This window comes from Vulpes lagopus, chromosome 10, assembly GCF_018345385.1.
Source record: "Vulpes lagopus strain Blue_001 chromosome 10, ASM1834538v1, whole genome shotgun sequence".
Lineage (NCBI taxonomy): Eukaryota > Metazoa > Chordata > Mammalia > Carnivora > Canidae > Vulpes > Vulpes lagopus.
The window spans coordinates 24157600-24183956 of NC_054833.1; the positions used below are offsets into that span (position 1 = coordinate 24157600).

The 26357-nt window shown below is 58.1% G+C and overlaps 2 protein-coding genes across 2 annotated transcripts in view; one reads left to right on the forward strand and one right to left on the reverse strand.

The window, feature by feature from the left end:
- The window catches only part of GMDS (GDP-mannose 4,6-dehydratase), a 578975-nt gene extending 567348 nt beyond the window's left edge, over positions 1-11627 (forward strand). Inside the window, exons 10-11 of the mRNA XM_041772059.1 lie at positions 11054-11122; positions 11327-11627. Of these exons, the coding sequence (XP_041627993.1) occupies positions 11054-11122; positions 11327-11389 (132 nt within the window). The 3' untranslated portion in view covers positions 11390-11627. The remainder of the gene's footprint in view (positions 1-11053; positions 11123-11326) is intronic.
- A 7821-nt stretch (positions 11628-19448) lies between these two features.
- Positions 19449-23245, reverse strand: FOXC1 (forkhead box C1). Its single transcript, XM_041773122.1, has one exon. It carries the CDS (start codon positions 23135-23137, stop codon positions 21437-21439), a length of 1701 nt encoding a protein of 566 aa, XP_041629056.1. The 5' UTR covers positions 23138-23245; the 3' UTR covers positions 19449-21436.
- Positions 23246-26357: the final 3112 nt, after the last annotated feature.

Here is a 26357-nt window from a genome sequence, read left to right on the forward strand (position 1 = left end):
GTGCTTTGCCGGGGAAGGCCGGGATCACGCAGCAGGCCTGACCGTCCCACCCCTCCCACCTCGCCTTGGGCCCGGAGCCCCTCGTCACTCTGTCCAGACCCAGCGGCCTTGTCTCTGACCCTCGGACTGGGGTACTGCTCCCTGCGGGTCCGCGTGCCTGCAGTGCCCCCGAGATGCCCTCCTACCCCAGGACTCACTGTGACTGGCTTCGTCTGGTCCTTGGAATCTCGGTCCTGTGTCCCCTCTTGGGAAGGCCTTCCCACACAGCCTTCCTACTCCTTATCACGCTGCCTTCCTCCACACTGCTAGTCCGGCACCTCCGGAGCTGACACGGTCTCTCTTGTCTCCTGTACTCTTGACCTTCTCTCCCTACCAGAACATCCGCTTACGGCGAGGGCCTGGCCTGTCCACGGCTGCTTCCCCAGCTCCAACACTATAAGCATTTGGCAACCAACAGTCAGGAGCATATGCGACGTTCACGATAATTGGGGGAAAAGTCGAATACAAAATCCTATATATTCTGGTTCCAATTATTCAAAAAATGATGATCTAAAATAGGAGAAGTCAGGCTACATGCAAGGTTAAAGTAACATAGAAGCATGTAAGACAACTCACTAAAAAAAATTACGTTCTCGGGGCACCTGGGTGGCTCAGTGGGTTGAGCATCAGATTCTTGATTTCGGCTTAGGTCATGACACTCGGTGCGGGGTCTGCTTGGGATTCTCTCTCTCCCTTCCCCTCTGCCCATCCCACTACTCGCTATAAATAGATAAATAAATAAAACCTTTTTTAAAAAAAGGATTATATTTTCATCTATGAGGTTACTACAAGAAATTAAAAGGATAGCTTTCCCTATACCTTACAAAAGCTAGCCCTAACGGTGTAAAATAAATCAGACGCACTGGTAGCTACAGTCCATGTGTCATCTTGACTCCTCACAACTCTGCAGGATGGGTGGTGGTGTTTTCCCCAGATTTGAAACCCGGGGCTCAGAAAGACTGAGGAACTTGCCCCCCACGGCCACACAGCTAAGTGGTTGAGCCATGATGTTGACGCCAGGTCTCTCCAGCAATACCTCTGTGTTGGCGGTGGTGCCTACAGATCTTTTGTTGCTGAGATAGAAGTTGTATATGGGGAAATGCACAGACCTGCACTGTGTATCTTGGTCCATTTTGACAAATGCATGTGCTCACGTGTGCTACACTCCCATAGGATGAAGAACATCACTCAAGAGTTTCTTCGCACACCTTCCCTGTTGATCCTCTTCCCCTGTAACCACTGATTTACCATCTGTCGCCATCAGTTAGGTTGCGGGTACTGGAACTTCACACACGTAGAATCATACTGGACCTACTCTCCTCTGTTCATCTCTTTCCTTCAGCATTGGAGAATTTTTTTTTTTTTTAGCATTGGAGTATGTTGATATTTCCATATGTTGACACAGTATTTATTCTTTAGAGATCTCTGTGCCACTTAAATTAATGAAGTATAAAGTGTATTGCTTATAGGACTTTGTAGTGAGGGTTTGAACTACCGAGCATTGTGAGCGCTGGACTAAGAATCAGAAATCCTGGCTTCTCGTCCAAAACCCTACCACTGAGGGCTTTGTGACATTAATCACATTATTTGTTTAAATCTCTCTATAGATGTGTTCAGGTATAGGATTCTGTTCCTCTTAGAAACATACGAAAGAAAGAATGCAAGGTAACATGTCGTACAGACCCCCAGCAGCCAGGTAAACTCGTTACAAACTGTGACGATAGGAAACAAAATGATGGATAGATAAAAATCATAGAGAAACTAGTCTCTGTCTTAATACTCTTCTCCATGCCTCTCAAAACCCTTACTAACAAACGTCATCGTAGGTGTCTTAATTTTCTCCTCAGTACGAAAATCCCCAGAGAAACAACCGAAAAACAAGAATTTGAATGTAGTCAGCTGCCAGGTTAGTCCTAGAATTTCTTAACAAGTTAGTGAGGGAATGAATGTTTGAAGGAATCTAGAGATGTATATTTGAATGACCCTGCCATCTAATTTTTATTCTGGTTGGGAGAAGGATGACGGATGGATGGAAGGAAGGAAGGAAGGATGGAAGGAAGGATGGATAGATGGATGGAAAGGAAAGGAAGGAAGGATGGATGGATGGATGGATGGAAGGATGGATGAATGGATGGATGGATGGATGGAAGGATGGATGAATGGATGGATGGATGGATGGAAGGATGGATGAATGGATGGATGGATGGATGGATGGAAGGATGGATGGATGGAAGGAAGGATGGATGGATGGGTGGATGGAAGAGATGGATGGATGGATGGTTGGATGTATGGAAGGATGGATGGACAGGTGGATAAATTGAAAGATTGGAAGGATTGGAAGGATTACTGAAGTGAGTTTCTTGAATTGGAGTGACCTATGATACTATGTAAATTGAGAAAAACCCCAAAGGAAAAAATGCCCCATCTCTACCGTGGAGGCATTCGGATTACTTACAATATTCTTAGCACTGATATCCAGAGGGAGGGCAGAGCCTTTTCTGAGGGGCAGGGCATATTTCCTGACAAACTGGAGGGGATTGAGCTGAAGGGGAGATGCTTCCCCTGATGCCGTCGGGGGTCCCCGTGGCCCCAGTTGTCTCTCTCTGGTGGCGAGGTGCCTCCTCTTACAGGCAGGCTGAAGGTAAGCGGCAGGGCAGTCGGGCTTTCACCCGCACAGACATTTTGCGCGGTGCTTTCGTCCCCAGGAAGCAGCCACCTGAAACGGATGCAAGATCTCTTGAGTTGCATTTTGAATGTGATCGTCTGGAGATTTAATTAGCTGATGTATGTAAAGTGCTTTGAGGGTAAAAAGTCCTCCAAGTGGCAAAAGAAAGGCAGCCTGCTCCTCGCGCTCCGGAGCGCCACTCGCCAATTAGGTCACAACAATCTTTAATCAGCCCACTTAAAGCTGCTTTATCTCCTTTCCTCGGGGTTTGTGTCACCTCCTACCAGCATGGGTAAATCTTTACACCCTCGATCCAGTTATTAACAGTAACCAGTAATTTCGAATGAAGATGGTGCTGGCTTTGAAGCCTGGAATGCTGAGGTCACTAACAATCTTATCTCCCTTTCATTAGCTGGCTCTGCATCACAGCTGTGAGTCAGCCCCCCGTATCAGCTGCTTGGAGCAAAGATCAGTGAGGAAATCAGAACCAAGAGGGCTCCGGTTACAGCACTTAATCTAGCTTTCCCCAGCTTGATACTCCTGTAAGCACCGGGGATCAAGAAATGAAGCTAACAACAACAACAAAAATTAACTCTACAATTACAATTAGGGATGTGCAACAGGTACAGAAGGGCATGGCACCTCGTAATGCATATGATGCAAGACTTCATCCCCAAAATCTCCCTGATGCTTTTATTTAAAGCAACCGATTAAACGCCGACCTACAAGCAGACAGCTCCCCAAAAGCTGTAAGGCACAGCTTCTAAGAAATGCTTTCCTTTGCTCGCTCACTCAGAGCCCGATTGCACAGGACAGGCCCCAGGGCCCCCGGGGTCGGAGGGTGCACGTGGCCGGACGGTTCTGGGGACCCTGCTGGAGGGCCACCCTATGCCTGCCCCGTCAGACGCGGCAGGAGAAGCTGGGCCTGGGTGGGGGGGCAGGAACGGCATGGATACCCTGTGGGTCTGTGTGCACCCCATGCAGGATGATGGCCCACTGTCCTCGCCTCCACACATCTCCAGCATGACTGCCTGAAGGGACTCTCGCCGCCGTATTTTTAAAAAACTACTGAAAAGGCAGTTAGCGTGTTTAAGTCCTACATTCCCCCCACGCGATCGTGTTGTCTGTGCGTGTCACCTCTTTGCCTAACGCCACCTCACTTTGTATGCTGACCGTATGTTTAGAACACATGGAGGGAAGCAGCATCGATACGTAGGCGGCACCGTGAACGCCATCAGTCGAGTTCTCCCCTAACTGGGTCCTCCCCACCCCACCCCGTATCTCTGTTCACATGGGGACACATGGGGAAGACAGTGTTCTCACTCACTTCCCACAGAGGCTCTGCTGGGCTGGGTGGGGGGGCCTGCACGCAGACAGGGGGAGGGGTTCTCTCCCTCTGTTGGGTAGCTCTTAACAGCTCCTGATTCCAAATGACATATGTTATCACCTGAAAATAAGTGGTCCCCAACCCAGAAAAATGGGATCAACGAGGGGTCACAGGATCCTAGAGACGCCTGGAGGCACCGTCCAAGAGGTCACTGTGGACATCCTGATGGTCACCACCAGGGCTCACAGTCAAGGCCACCGGTGGAGGTGACCATGGGGACGATGGCGGCTCTGCGAGCTGCCCGTCTAGGTGCACAGGTGCCATCCATGGGACGATGGGGGCTCTGTGGGCTGCCCGTCTAGGTGCACAGGTGCCATCCGTGGGACGATGGGGGCTCTGTGGGCTGCCCGTCTAGGTGCACAGGTGCCATCCGTGGGGTGATGGGGGCTCTGCGGGCTGCCCGTCTAGGTGCACAGGTGCCGTCCGTGGGGTGATGGGGGCTCTGTGGGCTGCCCGTCTAGGTGCACAGGTGCCATCCGTGGGGTGATGGGGGCTCTGCGGGCTGCCCGTCTAGGTGCACAGGTGCCGTCCGTGGGGTGATGGGGGCTCTGCGGGCTGCCCGTCTAGGTGCACAGGTGCCATCCGTGGGACGATGGGGGGTCTGTGGGCTGCCCGTCTAGGTGCACAGGTGCCATCCGTGGGGTGATGGGGGCTCTGCGGGCTGCCCGTCTAGGTGCACAGGTGCCATCCGTGAGGCTATGGGGGCTCCGCAGGCTCTCAGTCTATGTGCACAGGTGTCCCATGTTGCCCTGTGCCATGTGCCCCTCAGCAGCCTCCCCCGGGGAACTGAAGACAGGGGCACAGTGCAGGGCCTGCTCACTCTGTTTTGCTCCTTTGCCACTTTATCTCCTCTGTCAGTAGCTCTGGATCGGGTGCTGACTGACTCAATTTCCCTGAGGCTGAGCCCCAGCATTGTTTGGGGGCTGCTGAGGGACAGGCCCACTGAGTCCAGCTTCCTGAGCAGACGGGACAGCCCGCTGCTTTCTTCTTGTCTCTTATCGGCCCTTGTCAGTAAGGAGCGGCCTGGCTGCAGCTTGGGTTTGTGCTGATAGCCAGCAGCAGGAGCGAAGGGGGGAATGTTCCATAGGGTTCTTAGGCCGCGGCCTCCGCACGGAGACTCCCTCCCTCTCTGGGGAGGCTCCTGGGCGCAGGGCTTTAAACTGCCCCGTGGGACACATACCACATTGCAGACTTTCTCAGACTTTTCTCATTCTTACCGACTCCCGGCTGCACGTCCTGAATCTTGACTGGGATACTCTGAACGACTTTAAGGCTTGGTCCATTTTGCTGGTTTGTTTTGCTTGATTTTTTTTTTTTTTTTTTGGTTTTTTGTTTTGCTTTGTCTTGTTCTTAGCATTTCTTCGTCTCTAAAAAGAAGCATTTCCCCAAGAGTAAAGTTTTCCTGCTCACTCCACATTAGCATAAAGTTAGATCAAGAACCAAATTTGTTTCATTCTTTTATTCCCTTGGAACCTGAGCTATTCCTCAATTTTTTTTTTCTGAAAAGTAGAAGGAAAGAAATGAATATCCAGTGTTCCTCACAGCTCCATATTTTAAACTCTTGAAGATGTGTAACCAGGGCTTTTACTGGTCTTAGTTTTCTTTATTAACATCCCCTGTCTATACATCTTCTCCTTATTTATAGCACTCAAGAGTCAATTTATTTCAATATGCACATTAGAAATTTAACAACATCCTGCCAAAAGAGCTCACGCTTTCAAAATGTTTCTCCACCTAAACAGATGTGCTTTGCAAACCTCACAGGCTGACCTGTTGAGAAACATCGTATCCAACACATAATTTGAAATAAATATTAAAATTTCCCCAACACAACCGCAGTGAAAAGGGGGGACAGAGAGCATGACTCCATGAACTTTGAGAAGTTATCCTATGCCATCAGTCTATTTAAGAGCAGTCCCCACAGTGATTTTAGGGAAAGTGGGTGGGTGTCAAAGGCATCTAATGTGTTAAACAACCCTCAAAATTAAAAAAAAAAGGCTGGGGGGCGGGGGCGGGGGTGAAGGGAGGAAAGAAAACTAACCGGTGTAATTTAAAGATGTGTCGTTATCTTGATCGAGATAAAAAGGCACCCAGGAGATCTGAGGAAAGGGGACTGTAGTTTGAGTAGAAGATAATAGCACAGCATGGTGTCTCCTTTTCTGGATTTTATGTTAACTACTGTGGGCTCAGGAACTGGCTTAATGACTTTTCCAGGATTTGGTCTGGCCCTTTATCAGTTCACTATAACAAGAACATAAGCCAGGAAAGCCTGAAAAATTGCTGCAGCAAAACATGCCCTCCTACCGTGCCACTGTTTGCAACCCAGGCCATTGGCACTGGGCCTGTGGGGTTTATGCCTCGACAGCCACGGGCCGAGGACAGCTCCTGAAGGTCTGCGAGGCAGCGGTCATCAGGGAGCCCCGGAGAAAGACAGGGGGCTCCAGGCATCTGGACATGCACGTTTCCTCCTCGCTCACGCTGTTGTGCTGCTGTAAAATGCTCAGCTAAACCTAATTGAATTTGACAATAATAAATCACATGTTGAAACTGTATAGCTCACCTAAGGAACAGCAATGGAAACACTGAAGACACCAGAAGCCAGAGTTCAGGAAATGTCATATTCACATAGAAATGCTTTAAATTTTTCCCAGAGCTTTATTGTCTCTTTTTTTTTTTTTTTAAAGAAAAGCTCCAGACCACCCAGCGCACAAAGTCCATCTTGGAAACTGTACATAAAATCTTCTCTTTAATCAGCTCTTGCCCCTGTTGTCATCCTACGACTCTAAGCCTATAAATAAAGAAGGAACTGAACTGTCAAAAATGAAGCAAAGAGCAAAAATAGATGAATCATTCTCTCTCGTCCCGAGGAGCTGATCACGCCCTCGTGGAGAAGGTTTGTGAAATGTAAAAGGAAACTATATTGTGACCTCATCTGCCCCCCGCCACCCCATTGCTCCACACAGTCCTGCGAGCTGAGCAGCTAGTTGCTGACGTCCGTCCAGGTAGGGATCAAGCTTCCAGGGCCCCTTCTCTCTTCACGTAATGAAGAAGCTTCTTGAAGCTTCCATAAGGAGGCGGCCCTGCGTTCTAGGTCCGCGCTGTCATTCCAGAGCCACCGGCGCTCCCATGCCACACCGTCCCCACACCACCCTCCAAGTGCACCCTGTGCCCCAAACCCTGCGGCCTAACCATTTGCTGCCTCTTCTCTCGAAAGGACACAACAGAAGGAAGTTAGAAGGTCCTTCAGGGAAGGGGAGGTGTGGGACAAGCCGGACGCCCCACGATGAGGGAGGCACAGGATGAGTCTGGATGCTAGCCCCCCGGCAGCTGGCGCAGAGAGCTGCTGCTTGGTTCTGGTGGAACCTCATCCTTTTCCTTCACAAGGGCTCTTGGTCTAATTAAATTTCAGGGAGACAGAGCCTTGGCAGAAGGTTAAAGTTAGCTGCTAGGCTGGAACGGAGGAGTTGGGCTCAAAACTAAATTGGGAAGTTGAACGGGGTGCGTCTCTGGTTTCAATGAAATACTTTTACGGCGTATGGTAGCGATGTCTGTGTCTGAGCTTTGGAGAGCCAGCTTTCTTTCTCCTTAATTGTAGTTCCCTAGTTGTTTTTATATTATGAGCTACTTGTAGGAAAATACAGGAAACATAATTACAATACAAAGCTCCCTTTCCCAAGCCTACTGAGATCATTTGAAGCCAAACTGGGTTTTAGGGTTTTGCTAACCATAAGGTCAGAGCCATGAATTGCATCCTATGCAACGCTGGTTGATTTACAGCAAGTGCTGCGTGATTAAACACTGACCACGTTACTTGAGCTACGCAACGGCTATAGAATCGAGGGAGGGCGGTGTTGCTTCATGACACCACGTTTCACAGCTCTCGGGGAGGGGGGGGAAAGAATGACCATCTTTGTGTGACGCTTAGAGTAAAATAGAGAAGTATTGTGGAAGTACATACAAGTTTATTTAGGGAGAGGAAAGAGAATTTAATTTGTTTTTCCACTTACATTTCCAGCTCCATGCGGTGTTGAATTGCTCATTATTAACTTCTGTATCCTACCTTTCCTGAAAAATCTGTATATGGACTGTCAGGAGCAGAAATAACTTTAGTTTTACTATTATCAACACTCGGGAAGAGGAAATCAGTACCTCGGCGTATTGTGAGATGCAAAGCCTTTGGGAGTTTGAGTTGTTCGAGCCTAAAAACTAATGGTGGCTGATGGAGAATGAGGGCTGTTGAGCTTACTCTGTCGGAGAAGGGGCCCAAAGGCACAGTAAGGAGCCCCCCTCACCCCAGGGGCGTCCATTCCCAGCCCCAAGCCCCTGGATGCCTGAACCCGCCCGGAGCTGGACGCCCAACCAAACCCCATATACTCTATGTTTCTTCCTCTACCTGCGCGCCTGTGATAAAGTTTAATCTCTAAATTGGGCACATAAATTAATAACGAATCATAAAATAGAATAATTATAACAATATACTGTAATAAAAGTCACATGAATCCATGGGTTGTGGCTGTCTCGAAACACCTTCCCATAGTACTTAGGCTTTTTCAAACTTGTGACTATGTGAGATGATAAAATGCCTGGTGGTGAGAGGAAGGGCTGTCAGGCTAGGCTACTGCTGACCTTGTGCCAGGGGGTGGGGGGGGCTGCTCTGGCCCGGGGGTGCTGCTCTGGCCCGGGGGGCTGCAGCCTCACAGGTGATGCTCCGAGAAGCCAGACTGCTGTGCTCTCATTCACGAGAGCATCGCGACAGCCTTGGATGGGGAGGTCTTAGCTGTGACCAGGGCCCTGCCCAGCCCCTGTGCCTCTGTCAACCTGAGTGCCCTGTCCCGCTACCCTTCAGGGACTCGGACAGAAATCCCTGGGGCGGGCTTGCCGCAGCAGGTGCATCACCCATCCGTTGCCTTCACCCCATGCAGCTGGTTCAGGTGGCTCTAACATTGTGCGTCCGGGATCCTTCTCCGGGGGGTGTTTACCGTGGTTGAGGCTCCCCGTCAGGCTGCCTCCCATTCTTCTAGACCCGCCTTGTGCACCCTTGGATGAAAGCATTTGCACCCGCAATGCTCAACGCCCGTCTCCCCCCAGAATGGTCTCTTTTCCTCCTCTCTTCCTCCCTCCCTTTCTTTTTCCGAATCATCCTGGAATTCTCATCTTGGTTTTCTCCTCGGTGGTCTGCAGAGACCTGTACTAAGAGGCGGTGGTGAGGGCCCCGAGCAGGATCACACCCTGTGCTGTGGCCACTCCTGCAGGCAGTCGCCCTCCGGGGAGGCTCCGGAAGGGCCAGCGCTGCCCCGAGCAGCTGCAGGGCGAGGCCCGGGGCCACCCCGTGGTCGGTAGTGCCTGTAGACGCGGACACCTCGGTGGGTGAGGAGGGTGGAGGCCCGCTGGGGCAGGTGGCTGCTCGGCCTTCCTGCACAGGAGCCGGCTCCGCCAGCCAATACCTTGCTGGGGAGGGGGGGAACGCGGGGAGCACAGGCCGGTCCGTCCTCCTGGCGGTGACCCTGAGCTCCTGAGCTTCGGTTTCCTTTTACGTGCCTGTGGGTGTGCTGCCCCCTCCCCCGTGCGAGCCCTCGGGGTTCCAGAGCTCGAGGCCCCCCAGGTCCCCTGGATGAGGGGCACCAGCGCCCCGCTGCGGACAGGGCAGGGAGGGGTGGAGGGGCCACTGGGGGGAGAGGGCACTGGGGTGGGGAGGCACTGGGGCCTAGGGGGGCATTGGGGTCTAGGGGCGCAGGGGGGCGGGGGCACTGGGGCCTAGGGGGGCATTGGGGTCTAGGGGGGCGGGGGGGAGGGGGCACTGGGGTCCTGGGGGCACTGGTGTGGGGGAGGCAGGGGGCGGGGGCACTGGGGTCTAGGGGTGCAGGGGGCGGGGGCACTGGGGCCTAGGGGGGCATTGGGGTCTAGGGGGGCGGGGGGGTGGGGGCACTGGGGTCGGGGGTGGGCATTGGGGTCTGGGGGGGCACTGGGGCCTAGGGGGGCATTGGGGTCTAGGGGGGTGGGGGGGAGGGGGCACTGGGGTCCTGGGGGCACTGGTGTGGGGGGGCAGGGGGCGGGGGCACTGGGGTCTAGGGGGGCATTGGGGTCTAGGGGTGCAGGGGGGCGGGGGCACTGGGGCCTAGGGGGGCATTGGGGTCTAGGGGGGTGGGGGGGAGGGGGCACTGGGGTCCGGGGGGCACTGGTGTGGGGGGGCAGGGGGCGGGGGCACTGGGGTCTAGGGGGGCGGGGGGTGGGCACTGGGGCCTAGGGGGGCATTGGGGTCTAGGGGGGCGGGGGGGAGGGGGCACTGGGGTCGGGGGTGGGCATTGGGGTCTGGGGGGGCACTGGGGCCTAGGGGGGCATTGGGGTCTAGGGGGGTGGGGGGGAGGGGGCACTGGGGTCCTGGGGGCACTGGTGTGGGGGGGGCAGGGGGCGGGGGCACTGGGGTCTAGGGGGGCATTGGGGTCTAGGGGTGCAGGGGGGCGGGGGCACTGGGGCCTAGTGGGGCATTGGGGTCTAGGGGGGCGGGGGGGGAGGGGGCACTGGGGTCCGGGGGGCACTGGTGTGGGGGGGCAGGGGGCGGGGGCACTGGGGTCTAGGGGGGCGGGGGGTGGGCACTGGGGCCTAGGGGGGCATTGGGGTCTAGGGGGGCGGGGGGGAGGGGGCACTGGGGTCCTGGGGGCACTGGTGTGGGGGGGGGCGGGGGGCGGGGGGGGGCACTGGGGTGGGGGGTGGGCATTGGGGCGGGGCCACTGGGGTCCCGCCGGGGTCCTCGGGTGCGGCCCGCCCCGGGAGGGGAGCGGCGGGAGGGCCCGGGGGCGGGGGCGGGGGCGGCGGGGGAGCAGTGGCCGTAGCAGTCCCTGGTCCCGGGCACTCGCTGGGCCGCGGGGCTGCCGGGTCCCCACGCGGGCGCGGCGGGAGCGGGAGGGGCCGGAGCCCTCCGCCCTCCGCCGTCCCCGCCCGCCCAGCGCCGCCCCTCCCCGCAGGACTTTCTGCAGGGCGACTGCACCAAAGCGAAACAGAAGCTGAGCTGGAAGCCCCGGGTCGCCTTTGATGTGAGTGCCTGCCCCCGGCTGGGGCCTCGGGGGGGGGGGGGGGCAGGCCCCAGGGCGCGGGGGGCGGGGTGCCCGGGGGGCGGGGGGCGGGGGTGCCCCTGCCGGAGGGCTCGGGGCGCAGCGGGGCGCGGGGCGGCCGGGGCGGGGCTGTCGCCCGAGCTCCCGAGCCCCTCCCTCACCCCCCCCCCCCCCCGCGGGGTCCAGGAGCTGGTCCGGGAGATGGTGGACGCGGACGTGGAGCTCATGAGAACCAACCCGAACGCCTGAGGCCGCTGCGCCCCAAGGCCGCGACCCGAGCCCGAGCGCCCTTCGCCTTCGCCTTCGCCTTCGCCGCAGGCGGGCGGACCCGCAGGCCTCGGCGACGCCTCCCCAGCCGCGGGGACCAGCCAGGTGTCTGCACCGCACCCCCCGGTACTTCGGATTCTGTCCTTTGACCGCGGAAATCGGGGCCTTTCAAATTGTTTTTCTCTTTTCTTATTAAAAATGGCCTTTCTATGAACTGGCACTAAGAGGAGGTCCGTGTGTTCCCTGAGGGATGAAAGCCGCTACAGGGGCTCCAGCAAGACACCCCGACCCCCCCCAGCCCCTGCAGGTGGCAGCCCTGCTGGGCCCGCCCCGCCCCTGTCCCGGGTCCCTGCCCCGACGTTTCCATCCCCCCTTCTGGTGACAAGGGGCCGCTCCACGCAGCCGGAGGGAACCCAGGTCCCACGGGAAGGAGGCAGCCCCCACCCCCCTGACTGTAACTAGATCCCGCGGGGCTCCCACCCCTCGGAAGAAGCCTTGAGGAATGGGGTGGGGTGGGGGGCAGAAGGAGGAGGAATGGGGTGGGGTGGGGAGCAGAAGGAGAAACCTGGAGGTAAGTTGTTGGAACATTCCACGCCAAAGCCCCCGAGCCACCCGGAGGTCTCTGAGCCCAGGCCTTTCCTCGTGGGCTCGGATTCTTCGCACACTGACTCCAAGTGCCTCTCAGGGCTAGATCACATTTTAAATCTGATTTTAATGTACTCAGTCAACCAATTTATATTAAGTGCCTAATATATGTTAGACACTGCACACTTGAACTACATCAGTGTTGATTAAAAATCATAATAAAGAGGTGTAAGCTGGGCCTCAGGTCACTGGATCCATTTCCACCGATGCATCCGGGAGGCGGACGGGCCCTGCCCACGGGCACACACGCTCCTGAGCCCGGCCCGGGGCTGCGCTGAGTGAACCCCAGCAGGTGGACGCCCGTGTGGAGCCCACAAGCGGCACGCAGAGCTTTGTGTACAGGTGTATACTTCTGCATGAAATACAAGATTTTGCCCTAGAATAAATTAGGTCAGAACTCTTCTTTTCCCCCTCACTCCCCCTCCAAGGAAAATAAAATAAAACTTTATAGCAAATGGAATTCCAGCCTTCGCACATGCTCGGGGGATCGCGGGTGAACTATTTCTGAATGTCTTCGCCGGCAGGTTTATGATCCGGGAGGGCCCGGCTGGGCGGCTGGCGGCAGGAAAGAGGGCTCTTTGTGTGGCTGCCCGGTGCAGGGCCCGCTGGCCAGGGCGCCGCGCCTCCGCCTTCCACGCAGCAGAACCCGGCGGCGCGCTCCGGGGCGGCCCCAGGACAGGCCTTCTCCCCATCGGGATGCTGCTAAGTGGAAACAGATGGCCCCGGAAGGCCGGAGAGGGCCGGTGGGCACACACGCACACACAGTCACACTCACCAATGCATGATCGCACACGTTGCCACGCAGCCAAACCCTCCCATGCGCGCGCGTGCGCGCACACACACACACACACACACACAACATGCCAGCTCACGCGCTGTCACACGCTGCAGTCTCGCAAACACATTCACTCACAAACACTCGAAAACACAACTCCCAGACCTGCTATCCGCGGCACAGGGCCACACACGTCCTCTCACAAATCTCACAAATCAACACATTAGCCTTGACCCTGGTGGACAGGCACCTCCTCTTCTCCCCTGACCCCCGAAACCTTCCCCTCGCCCCCCACGCAGGCCTCGAGGCCATTCCAAGGCCCTGCAGGCTTGCAGTGGCCCCGTGTAGTTCAGTGTTTTGAGGCTCCTTAGCCCCAAACCATAACAAGCTCCTTAGGATCAGGAGAGATTCTGGGCAGGGGTTTAATGGGACTGCCCTGGAGTTAGGACGTTACATTCTTCTTCTCAGAGTGGCCTGGAGCAGCAGTTTTTGAAGGACTCGAGTATTTTGGGTCGCAGCCTTCTCTCTATTCCTGAAGCCTCACGTAGGGGGAAGTGGTTGGCTCAGTCGGCTTCCTGGTCTCCCACGGTTTAAAAGGTGAAAAATCAAAATAATAATAATAAATAAAAATAATAAAAGGTGAAAAAGCACAGATTTGTTTGCGTGTTTCTGTTCTCTGCTCTGCGGCTCCCGTGGGTTTCCCTCCAGTTATCACAGCGTCTTCCATCTTAAATCTGAATTTCCCGCAACTTCGTCCTCCCCTTTTCCTGCTCTCCCAGCTTTGGCCGTTCAGCTCGGGCACGGGCAGAGACCTTCCACCTTGACACACACGTTTCAGCGAAAACTGAGGAAGCCAAAGTGCTTTCAGCGCCCAGCAGCGCGGCAGCGCTCCCAGCCCTGGGCCCGAGGACAGGGGACAGGGGTGCGGGGACCTGCGCGCCGGGCCCGCACCTGCCTCTCGCCCCCAGCACCGGCCCCGACGGCTGCCTGCGGCGGGAGGGCAGCGGCCCGGGCCTGGGGGCGAGCGCTGCGGGGCCGCGGAGGGAAAGGCCCCGAGACCGCACTTCGGAACCCTCGGGCCTCGGAGCGGCTCCTGCACCCGCACCCGCACCGCTCCCGCACCCGCTCGGCCGCGGGACAGCTGCCCTGCGCGGGGCTCCCGGCGGGGCCAGCCTGTGCCTTAGCCTCCGGGCGAACCTTACCGCACCGTCTGCGGGAGCTTCCCAAGCCCCGGGGACCGCGTGGCGGCGGCGCGCACCTGGCGGGGCTGGAGCTCGCAGCGGGTCCTGCCCGGAACCTGGCTCCCGACCGACGCCACCGACGCCCCCGGGTCGGCCGGTTCCCACCCCCGCGCTGCCGCCTCCGCCGCCCGCCGGGTGTGCAGGAGGGGGGGGGACAGAGAGGAGGCGGACAGAGAGGAGGGGAGAGGGGATGGGGGACAAGGGGACAGGAGGGGAGGGGGACAGAGGGGAGGCGGACAGAGAGGAGGGGAGAGGGGATGGGGGACAAGGGGACAGGAGGGGAGGGGGACAGAGGGGAGGGGAGGGGCACGGGAGGGGACGGGGATGGGAGGGGAGAGGGGATGGGGGACAAGGGGACAGGAGGGGAGGAGGACAGAGGGGAGGGGAGAGGGGATGGGGGACAGGGGGACAGGAGGGGAGGGGTGGGGGACTGAGGGGAGGAGGACGGAGAGGAGGGGAGAGGGGATGGGGGACAAGGGGACAGGAGGGGAGGGGGACAGAGGGGAGGGGAGGGGGCACGGGAGGGGAGGAGGACGGAGAGGAGGGGAAGAGGGGACGCTGCTCTCGGCAACACCCCCGCCCCCAGCACCTTGCAGGTCCCAGAGTTTGCTCAGCGCAGGACAGTTCCCGTTTTCCCCCAAGGGCAGGCTGTTGGGAATCCTGTTGCCCCTAAACACGTGCTCCCGACTCTGGTGCTCCGCGGGTCTGTACCGTTAACAAGACCCGGGACCAATGACCTGCTTTATACACTGAAGGAAATTCAGAGGCCTTGAGAGTTAATGGCGCTAAATGTGTTGGTTTTCCTGCTTTTTCCCCAGGGTAGGCAATGGGGGAGGGAGGGCGCCTTTCTGCCCTGTCTTATTCTCTCCCTCTCCCTCCTCTCGGTCCTTCCATCTGTCTCTGCCTCTCTCCTCTCTCAGCCCAAGTCAGCCTTCAAGCCCTACCTCAGACCCCCTCATTCCCCAGCCTCGGGTTCTGAGACGCCTCCGAGCACTGTCCCTAGGCCCTGCCTGGGGTCCCACCACCCAGGTCAACCCGGAGGCCCCACCACCTGGCCCTGGCTGCCAGCCCACTGCTCGCTCCCTGGGCTCACAAATCGCACTTCCATGCCCACCCAAGTAGCATCAAGCTGTGTTGACTTAGGGGGCAAATGAGCAGCCCACCCAGTCTCCTTGGGAACAGGGCCCGCTAAGGGAAGAAGATGGGCAGTTTAGTACAAATGACCAGCAGTGCTGACCAGTGGGCTTGGAGGAACCCAAGGGCAGACCAGTGAAGAAAGAAGATGGCCTCTGGGAGAATGGAGGGAGACGCCACCTGGAAGAGCAAAGAGGCCTGTGGAAGCACGCCTCGGAGTCACGGCCAGACCGCAGGTGGGTAGACTCTGAGCGGGAGCAATGTCAGGCCCTCTGTGAGGGTCCCTCAGACCAGCCTCTCCTCTCAGGCAGTCTCCGCACTGCTCCACCCCTCTCTCCAGTCTTCAAGGCAGACTCAGGCCTATATGCAAGGAAATTCCAGATCCTACTGCATCTCCTATAATACGCTCAATATGCCGCAAATTTAAAATCAGTGAGGGAAAAAATCAAGTAAACAACAAAAAAAAATAATATAAAACAGAGGGTTTTTCTGGAGCCACGGTAAGATGGGAAAGGAACACAACAAAGGTCTGAAGTCGGGCCTTATGGTCTCTGCACCATATTTTGGTTTCCAATAAGGCGGACATGGTACATTTTGCTCAATTTTCCACTCCTAATCACGTTGAGAACGTCGTGGAGAAGGGGCTTTCATTCTCCTGAATGGATTTTAGAGCTGGAATCCATTTCATGAAGTATCGCTCCTTTTCCAACTGGACTCGGACCTGGAGGTTGCCAGTCCTGCTCACATGTGGCCCCAGCTGGGTCAGAGGGCTAAGTGTAAGCTCCGGGTCAGGACCCCATGTGGTCCATCACCCGGAGAGGAGAGCTGGAGCCTGAGCGTACTTGCCACCGGGTAGGTAGCTCAAGCTGGGAGACATCCGGGAGAGACTTGGGGGCCCAGGGTCTTTTGAAAGGGCCTGGGGCGGGGAGTGACAAGGAGAGGGACGGGGATAGAGATACAGAGACACACAGAACTCATCAGTTATGTATTAGGAATCACACTCAAAAAGGGACAGAGTAAAGGAGGTATCAGGTCACAAAAGTCCAGCTGTGAATGTCGAGCCCAAATCGTAAAGGAAGACTTTCTGTTTAGGTGCCAGTGAAAATGCCACTGATGAAAGCTTATTTCAAGGAACCTTTTAGCCTCCTTAGAATCTGAAATAGAGGCTTTCAGAAAAGTGGGGTGTCTGAAGCTGACATCTAGGCCCCCACAGCAAATCTCAGCAGTTTTTTTTTTTTTTTTTTTTGGTGTGTGCCATCATGACCACTGTCTGAACAGACTAGGTCTTGCTTGTTGGTCTCTCTCTCTCTCTCGTAAGCTTACCGGCTTTCGATGGGGTGAGGACTATGACAGAGTCTCCCAGCCTCCCTCTAAACTCCCTACTTAGCTAAAGAATGTCCCAGAGAGTCTAACCTGCCTGGCCAGCTTTATGACACGGCCACTATCAATCTTGCCCTTAAGGGGACATTTGTTTATGACCCGATGGGAAGAGCTAATGGCTTCATGAACCCATTCCGCAGGGAGGGGAGAGGAGTCTAAAGAGAAGGCTCTGGGACAGCAGGCGGGATCCGGGAGTGAGAACTAGGCTCAGAAGCAAAGGGGGCCTCTCTCCAGGAGCTGTAAGATGGGAGCTGAGGGGAGAAAGAAACTGTTGCTCCCACCACCTTGTGTCCAGGGACACTGACGATGGGGGACAACACCGATATGGGTGCCCGGGACCTGTCCCCCTTCTGGGCAGCCTGGCCAGGCAGCCTGGACCTGCAGAGGATTCAGGGCCTCTCTTGGAATTTTGCACCATGAAGGACAAAACTAAAAGCCCGCCACCTTAAATATGACACCCCCTCCCTAGGGAACAGGGTGGGAGAGCAAAGGTCCTATGTCTCTTCTTTACCTATAGAAGTTCAGGGGAGCCTGATGGGGCTATAAGGCACTCTTGTTTCCTGACCCCTATTTCTGACCCCCGCAGGAAATAGCCAAGAGCTTACAGACCACCAGCACAATTGAGCCTTATTCCTCTGCAAACATCGATTATTAATGACACAAACTGCATGGAATGATAAATTGTAAAATGCATGCTTGTTTGCATGCAGCCTGGTGAAGAAAGCCCTGCTAACTACATAGCCCTGGAAAACAGCACGCGTTCCGACCACGCGTACAATATGCCAAAATGCTAGTTTTTATATGGCATGTAACATGCTGGCATCTACTCGCTCACTGTATAAATTGCTAAGCAAATAAATGCACCCATGCTACATAAAGCACAAACTACTTACTATCCTAAAGCTTTCCACAGAGGCTCATTTCAAAATTAGCCAAATCCCGACCACTAGATCCTGCCTTGTGTCCAAGGCTAATTTCAAAATGTCCTGTCTGTTGGTTAAGATACCAAGACGTCTCTCTTAGACTATCTTACAGGAAAAAGAAAATATCCTCATTGCTGAAAAAGTACAAATCAAACGTGCAGACCACTAAGGCATAAGTACTTGTCCCACATTCAATAAGGTCAGCGGTAGTTGTTTTTTTTTTTTTTTCTTAAATTGGATGCGAGTCCAAAAGCACTTGTATTGGGAGCAGAAAACATTTACCTCTATGGTTTCAAAACTCAGAATCATGAACAGAACTGCTGACCCTGCACTCAAACACAGCTCCTGCACTATCGCTTCGGCAGCTCGGGTAGAAATAACTGTGTACGTGTAACACAAACACCTTCCCAGACACTACGTCCTCCACGCCTGATTTTCAGACCTTGCAACCGAGGAGGGCAAAAGTGATGCCTAAGAAGCGGGTGCCCTGGGCAAGTGTGTAAACACTCCCCGCAGCTTAGGAGGGCTGTTTGCGGGCCGCAGAAGCCCGGGCAGCGCGCTCATGGCGGTGCCCTCTGCAGCCCCAGGAGCGCGGGTTCCCAGGGAGGAAGAGCGTGGGTGCCCGAGGTGCGCTCAGGGACGGTCGGGGCCCAGGCGAGCGGGTTCTGTGCCGCAGGCCCCCAGCCATGGTCGCCCCCCGCCAGCCCGATGCAGTGCAGGCTGCGAGTGTAGGCCGTGGGGGCAGAGGCCACTCGGGCCAGGCCTCCTTGACCCAGGTTGCCCGCTGCCCAGATCGCCTACCCGGCTGTGCCGCAGTCCATCCCTCCTCTCGGGCCTGGCCTCTTCGACCCAGGTCGCTCATGGCCCAGGTCGCCGGCCCCGCTGCGCACAGCCCACCCCTGCGCTGGGGCCCGGCCTCCTTGACCTAGGTCGCCCACGGCCCAGATCTCCTGCCTGGCTGCACCGCAGCCCATCCCTCTGCTTGGCCCGGCCTCCTCGACCCAGGTCGCCCACAGCCCAGGTCGCCTGCACCGCAGCCCACCCCTCCACTGCCTGGCCTCCTCCACCCAGGTCACTGGCCCCGCTGCGTGCAGCCCACCCCTGCGCTCCGGCCGGCCTCCTCGACCCAGGTCGCCCGCGGCCCAGGTCTCCTGCCCGGCTGCACCGCAGCCCATCCCTCTGCTCCGGCCCGGCCTCCTCGACCCAGGTCGCCGGCCCTGCTGCGCGCCGGTCCCCTCTCAGGAGCCAGGCCGCCAGGCCCCGGAGCAGGCGCGGCGCACGCCGCTCGCACAAAGCCCGCGGCCTCCATCGCAGCCACCCACCGCCCTTAGGCCCACCCGAGAGCAGCGGGTGCCCGCGACCTCCCACCCGGCGGGGCACCGCAGCAGCAGGCAGCAGCCGGGGCCTGGGGCCTGGAGCCGGGGCGGCCCTGCTGCTGGGCGGCCCTGCCCCGGGTGCCGGCTCCATCCCTCCAGGCGGCCTCCCTCGGGCTCCCCAGGCTGATGTCGGGGGGCGGGAGCTGCAAACACGCACGCGGCAATTACAGCTCATTAGCTGACCCCCGGACCGGGAGCTGCCTCCCGAGGCCGGCGCGGGCTGCAGAGCCGGGTGGGCCGCGCGTCTACACTCGCCAAACCCCGGTGCAGACCGCGCAGCGGGCCGGCGCAGGGAGGCCGGGGCCGGGGCTGCCGGAGCCGCGCGGCCTGGGGCGGGTCCACCTGCGGCCCTTCCCGGCCGGGCCTAGGCAAGCCAGGGCCCCGGGGTGCGCCCACCCCGCGGGGGTCACCGAGGCCGCCCCGGGCCGCGGGCCGCGACAGCTGGCGGAGCCCGAGCGAGCAGTCGGGCGAGTCCCTGCCGGCCTGCCTGCCCGGGGACCGCCGCGCCCTGGGGCGCCCTGGCCGCTGCGACCTTCCCGAGCAAATCAGAGGCCACGGAGAGCAGGGTTTGACTGAAATTAGAGTGTATTTATTTGCAGCAATCCTTTAACAATGATCAGATTTTGACAACAAGCAATAGCAATTACTGCTAAGTGTTGCCTCTAGATAGGAGCGGCAGATAGCAGGAAACTGTATTATCTCGAAAACAAACTGTAAGGCCCTGATCGGCTGTAATCAAATCGCCATCTCTCCAAAGTCTGATTGACAGGGCAGATCGCCCTAAGATAATGAATTTATTACATTTCCTGGGTTATTTACAAAGGGGGAGGGCCAATCTGGATCGCCCCCTACGTTTAACTGTAAATTAACAAGAAAAAAAAAATGGATCGAAAAGAAACCACCCTAGACTAAAAGGTTCTGCTCTTCTCTCCTTCTTATTGCTTTAAATCTTTTCCAAAAGAAATAATAATAATAATAATAATAATAATTGTTCTACAAACATATCTTCTAAAATAGTTTCCCAAAGATTAAATATCCCTTTCCAACCCACAGTATATATATATATATATATATATTTTTTTTTAACCAACCCTTCCATGTAACACACGAAGGATTGTAAATGTGGATGAGTTATATACATACACTTAAAAAAAAAAAGAACTGCTTTATTTTTCCTCTTACAAAGGAGTGAAATTAGTAGGAGAAATATCTATCCAGCATTTGGCTCACGGGGATGTAGAACAGACATCACAATTTTTTATGTGATACAGAAGCCAAATATTCCTCTGTGAATATCTGGAGGCACATTCACATATCTCTACACACAGGTATCACTGTGGTAACACCACTGCCGATTCATGGGCTTAAAATTTCCAGATCGTGTTCTGTCCTTACTGAAAAAAAATATATATATATATTTGTATATATGCCAACTCAGACCTGTTTAGGAAAATATCTTCTGACTAGCCACAAAGCAAGCTGACTATAGAGTACATTTTGCAGAAGACGTTGCAGGAAAAACAAATCTAAACAAAAAAGAGACTTTTAGGTGAAATTTGACAAGTTATAGTCAGAGGGTTTCTCCATTTCTCAGATATTTAGGAGGAGAATAGGTCATTTCTAGTGTTTTAATCTGAAATCTCTCTTTTTTTCTTATAATAATTAAAGCTGTATTAAAGTATCCAGACATATAGATCTCATTCAAACTGAATGGTAATTTATTAATAAACAAACAGTGAATATGTTCAACAAAAAGAAAAAAAAAGATGATAGAATAAGATTAATACAGTTTCCCTTTTTATAATGAAAAAAAAAAAGCACAATTTAAAGTTTCAGGCAATTTAACGTCAGGTTTTGGAAACACTTTCTGGCGTTTGGTCCACGACATCCAACTACAAATTAAAAATAAATTACTATATTGCAATTTACATTTTAAAACAAGTCCATGAATAAAAAGAAAGCGATTTTCTTATACGGGGACTTTCCCCCCTCCTTTCAACATAGGATAAAATATCTTACAGGTGAGAGGTGGAGGAAAGAGAGGGCAGGGGAATGGGAGAGGGGGAGGGAGAGAGAGAGAGAGAGAGAGAGAGAGGAGGAACAACGCGTGATCTCCGAAAAGCAAGAAGAAACTTACGTGTTATCTGGAGTAACACTGTCCTTTAATAAACCATGATTTTTTGCTGTCTCTGTACAAAATAGTTTACCGTTTTGTCTATTTAGATAAGGCCAAGTGAAGGTGGCTCTGACTCTTTTCAGAAAAACAGTTTCTCTTGTGCTGGTGAGCTGCATTTTTGGAGGGGGATTCTGTTCGCTGGTTCGGTGAATGTTTTTCAAGGCTTTCTCTTTCCTTTCCTTTTTTTTTTTTTTTTTTTAAGTCGGATTCTTTTTTTTTTTTTTTTTTTTTTGGTTTCGATTTTGCAAGCCGGTGGTTCTTTCGGCTGTTCCTGCTTTGGGGGTCCGATTCATTCAGTTCGCACTGGGGCCGGGCTGGGTGGCGGCGGTGGTGGCGGTGGTCCAGGGGGGGTGATGGGTGGATGCGGGCGCGGGGGGCGTCAGAACTTGCTGCAGTCGTAGACGAAGGCCCCGGACGTGCGGTACAGGGACTGGCTGGACGGGAAGGCCATCTGACAGCTGCTGTTCCCGTTCACCGGGGAGTTGTTGAGGCCCAGTCTCTGCGACTCGAACATCTCCCGCACCGAGTGGAAGTTCTGCTGCTGCCCCGGGTAGCCCGCGGCCGCCGCCGCCGCCGCCGCGCTCGCCAGGTGGCCCAGGTCTCCGCCCGCCTGGTTCAGGTACCACGAGGCGAGGCGGCCCTGGTGGGCCGCGGGGTGGTGGCCGCCGTCCTGCGCGCCGCCCGCGCCGTGGCTCAGGGCCGCGCCGCCGCTGCTGGTGGCCGGGGGCAGCGAGTAGTCGGGCAGGGCGTCGTCCACGGCCGGGCCGCCCGCGCCCCCCGGCGCGCCCTGCAGGTGGCCGCCGCGCTCGCCCGCCGCGTACAGGCTCATGGCCTGCAGGTTGCAGTGGTAGGTCCCCGCGCCCGCCGCGCCCCCCGCGCCCCCCGCGCCCGCCGCGCCCCCGCCCGCGCCCGCCGCGCCCCCGCCCGCGCCCGCGCCCGCGCCCGCGCCCGCGCCCTGGCCGCAGGGGGAGCCGTACAGGGCGCCCTGGCCCGGCGAGTAGGCGCCGAGCGCCAGCGCGGGCGCGAGCCCCGGGCGCGAGGCCCCGGCCGCCGCCGCCGCCGCCAGCAGGCCCGAGCCCAGCTCGGCCGCGGCCTGCGGCGACCCCCGCAGCGAGGTCATGATGTTGTCCACGCTGAAGCCCTGGCCCAGGTGCGGCGGCGGCGCGGGCTGCGGGGGCGCGGGCGGGGCCGCGGGGTCCGCGCCGTCCAGGCCGAGCGCGCGCGCGGGGCCCAGGCCGCCGGGGGGGCTGCCGCCGCTGGACAGGCTGCTGCTGCTGCTGTCGGGGCTCTCGACCTTGGGCACGGCGGCCGGGGACAGGGGCTGGGGCGGCGAGGGGCACGTACCGTTCTCGGTCTTGATGTCCTGGATGCGCACGGGCGGCGGCTGCGGGGGCGCGGCGGCGTCGGCCTGCTCGGGCGCGGCGGGCGCGGGGGGCGCGGGGGGCGCGCGGGCCTGCGGCGGCGGCGGGGGCGCGGGGGGCGCGGGGGGCGCGGCGGGCGGCTCCTTGGGGTGCAGCCGGTCCTTCTCCTCCTTGTCCTTGACCGCGTCCTTCTTCTTGAAGCGCCGCCGCCGCCGCAGGAAGCTGCCGTTCTCGAACATGTTGTAGGAGTCCGGGTCCAGCGTCCAGTAGCTGCCCTTGCCCGGCTTCTTGTCGTCGCGGGGCACCTTGACGAAGCACTCGTTGAGCGACAGGTTGTGGCGGATGCTGTTCTGCCAGCCCTGCTTGTTGTCCCGGTAGAAGGGGAAGCGGTCCATGATGAACTGGTAGATGCCGTTCAGGGTGATCTTCTTGTCCGGCGCGTTCTGGATGGCCATGGTGATGAGCGCGATGTAGCTGTAGGGCGGCTTCACCATGTCCTTGGGCTGCGGCTGCGGCGGGTAGGGCCCGTAGGCGCGCGCCATGCCGCCCGGGTACTGCTCGGCGTGCGCCGGGTGCGAGTACACGCTCATGGGGGCCGGCATGGCCCCGTAGCCGCCCCCCGCCGCCGCGGCCGCCGCGCGGTAGTAGCTCTGCTCGCCGCCGAGGTAGGGCACCACTCCCAGGGAGTTGGGGCTGGACACGGAGTAGCGCGCCTGCATGGCCCCGCTCGCCGAGCCCGGCCCGCGCAGCCGCCGCCTCCCGCCGCTCCGCTCCGCTCCGGGGGCAGGGGGCCGGGCCGGGCCGGGGCCGCGCCTCCCGGCCGCCGAGCGAGCGCGCAGCACGGGGCCAGCCGGCGCCCTCGCCGCCCGGAGCCCGCGCCCGCGCCCGCGCCCGCGCCCGCGCCCGCCCCGCGCCGAGCCTGCGCCCCGGAGCCCGCGCCCCGGAGCCCGCGCCCTCCGCTGGCCAGGGGCGGGGGGCAGCGCGCCGGCCGCCTTCCCGGGCCCCGCGTCACCTCCTCCGCCGGCTCCCGCGCGCGGCCGCCTAAGGAAGCATGGGGAAAACTTCTGAACTTTTGAGCATCCGTCACCCCGGCGAGGACTTTTTTACGCAGTTACATTTTTTCCGGGCCGCGGAGCCCCGCCCCGCCCCGGCCGCGGCAGCCAATGGCAGGCGAGAACCGCCTCCGGAGGAGCCGGAGGCCGAGCCCCGGCGGCCCGCGCCCAGCTGCGGGAGGACCGCGGGGCTGGCCACACGCGCGCCGGCCGAGCGCGCCCCGCGCCGCAGCCCGGCCGCCCCCCCGCGCGCCCGCGCCCCCGCGCCTCCCCGCCGGCGGGACCCCCGGGTCCCCGCGGGCCGCGCGCCCCGGCCGGCCCCCCGGGCGCCCCACGCCCGCCCTCCCTCCGCCTCCGCGCGGGCCGCCGGGCTCCGCAGCCGGCTGCTCCCCTTGCCCCCCACCTGCGGCCTCCCCGGGCCCCGGGTCTGGAGGCGCCGCCGCAGCGTCGCCCCGGCCTCGCCTTCCTCGCCACCCCCACCCAGTAGGGACAGGGCAGGGGGGCCCCGGGGCCGCGCCCGGACCGTGCCCAGGTAGGCTCCGCCCGCCCCACTCCGGGCCACCTGGCTCCCTCCCGCCGCCCGGGGCGCTCGGCTCCGCGGCCCGCTGCGGGGGCCTCCCCGCAGACCTCCCCGCTGCGCCGCGCCGGGGCCCGACCCCCAAGGTTGGCCCCTCGCCGCCCGCTCTCGTCGGGCCCCGCGCGCTTCGGCTCAGAGGAGGGTCACGCCTCGGGCCCAGCGACGCGAGCAGGTGTGATGACAAGAAGCAAACAAACACACGCCCGAGAACCCCGCGCGTCCCGCTCAGGCTCCATCCCCGCGCGCGCCTAACGGAGGTGTTGGGGGCAGAGGCGCAGAGGCGCAGAGGCGCGGGCGCCGCCGGTTCTGGGGGGGCCCCGCGCGCCCGAGACTCGCAGGGCGGCCGGGGTGCAGCGGGGTGCAGCGGGGAGGCGAGGGAAGGAGAGAAGCCAAGGACTGGTCCCCCCCCCCCCCCGCCTGCAACGCGGTTCTGCGTTTTGGCAACTGGAGAAAACACCCCCCCCTCTCCCGCAACACTAGGTCCTTTACCAGAAGCCGGGAGGGTGGGGGGGCCTGGCAAGCTTAGGAACCCGTGAAGAAGAGTAGTGTGACGCATTTAACACCTCCGCTCCCCCCCCCCCATTTCTGACAATCTTTAACTGCAGGAACGTGTTGGGAGCCCCTTTTGCCTTCCAGCTGGAATCCCGGCTTCCTCCCTGCACAAAAATTCTCATTGTCGCTTCAGTTGTTCGATGTCAGAGGCGCTGGCGAGTGTGGCAGGCTCAGCTCCTTGTCACTTGAACATTTAAAAAACAAAACAAAAAACAAAAAAACAAAAAAATAGCGTCTTTCGGACAGAGGAGAGGACCGGCCACTTCTAGAGCCAGCCTGGGGCTGGGCTGGGGGGTCGCCCGGAAGTTCCCATTCCTGAGGCAGCTGCCTCTCGGCCTGCTGGGCTCTCGGGGCACTTGAAACTCCCTTTTCCAGGGTGTTCGCAAGGCCCGGGGCTCAGATTGGAAGCAACACTTGATTTGTCAGCGGGAGGCTCAGTCCTGGACGGTTCCTTAGCACTCGCAGAGGGAGGAAGGGGTGGGAGGGAGAAGACCCCAGACTTGAAACGTGAATTCGTGTCCAGCCCCGGTCCCTGTACCCTGACATAAATTGTCCCCTTTGGCCGGGGCTTTATGGGACGCTCTGGCTTCAGCCTGGAGGTCATTAGGTGGGCTCTCTAAACACCCCAGCATTTGGTGAATTTGAACTTTAAGCTGCATCTCCACTGCTCGCAGGGCAGGGCACGGAGCGGGAAGCAGCCAGAGCTGCCCGCTTGTTTTCCTAACGTGGGAAACGCCAGCGGCCCCGGCGCTCTCAGTGGACAGTCGGGCCTCCCGGCCGGCCGGGCCGCGCACCGTCGCCTGCCCCCCTGCCCTCCCTCTCCCCGCGCAGCCCCGGAGCCCAGGCAGCGTGGGGTGTAAATTGCAGATCGAACCTCGGTGGCCACCGGGCTCCCCGCTTTGGGTGTAGAAGTTCCCGTTGTGCAATTAGTATCTGGCATGTGAAAAAAACTGGAGGGGGTGCAGTTTTATAAAGATCAACTTTCCACTGGTTTAGCTCTGGATATTCGCCAGGAAAAGATATTTGCATTTGTGTTTTATAAGCTTACTCGGAAGCAAACCTCCAGTAAACGGCTTGACTGTATTTCAAGTGCTTTGCTTATTTTATTATTGTTGTTAGTGGTGTTACTTTAAGGTTAAGGCACAGGAATGAAGTCTTCGGGGGAGGATGGGTTAAAGCTTTTATTTTGAGTCTTAAGTTTTTGAGGCTCCTTTTCGCTGCTCCTCGGGGTGGTTCCATCATCAGTCTCCTCAACAAACCTTGACTCAATTGGCAGAAATGCCCCCGCCGGAAACCTCGGGCTTCTCTTTCCTGACACCTCCCGCGCTCGCCGCCTGAAGGTCCCGCGGCGACAGCCGTAATGGATGTCTGGCCCAACTGTCGCTTGGCCCCACCGGCAACTCCCAGCCACTCCTTGACCTGCCAGGTGGGGTTACGATTCCCCGGGCCCACCGAGGGGTTCCGAGCTCTGAGGAGGGGGCCTGACGTCACAGCGGTAGTTACAAGGCCTCCCCAGGGCCCCGACTGCAGAAAAGCACGAGGGAGATGTGGCGAGCACTCCAGGAAATGCCTGGATTCGGGAACGTGGTGACACCGCAGGAATGTGTGTGTTGGGGGGAGTGGGGAGGAGGAGACGGTGCCCTAACGCAGGTCACCGGGAACCAGAAGGAGCTCTTTCTCTTTTCGTTTGATTCAGGACAAGTAGAGGGAATAAGGATTCGGGCGAGTCCCGAGTTCAAGAAACGACTCTTGAGCGGC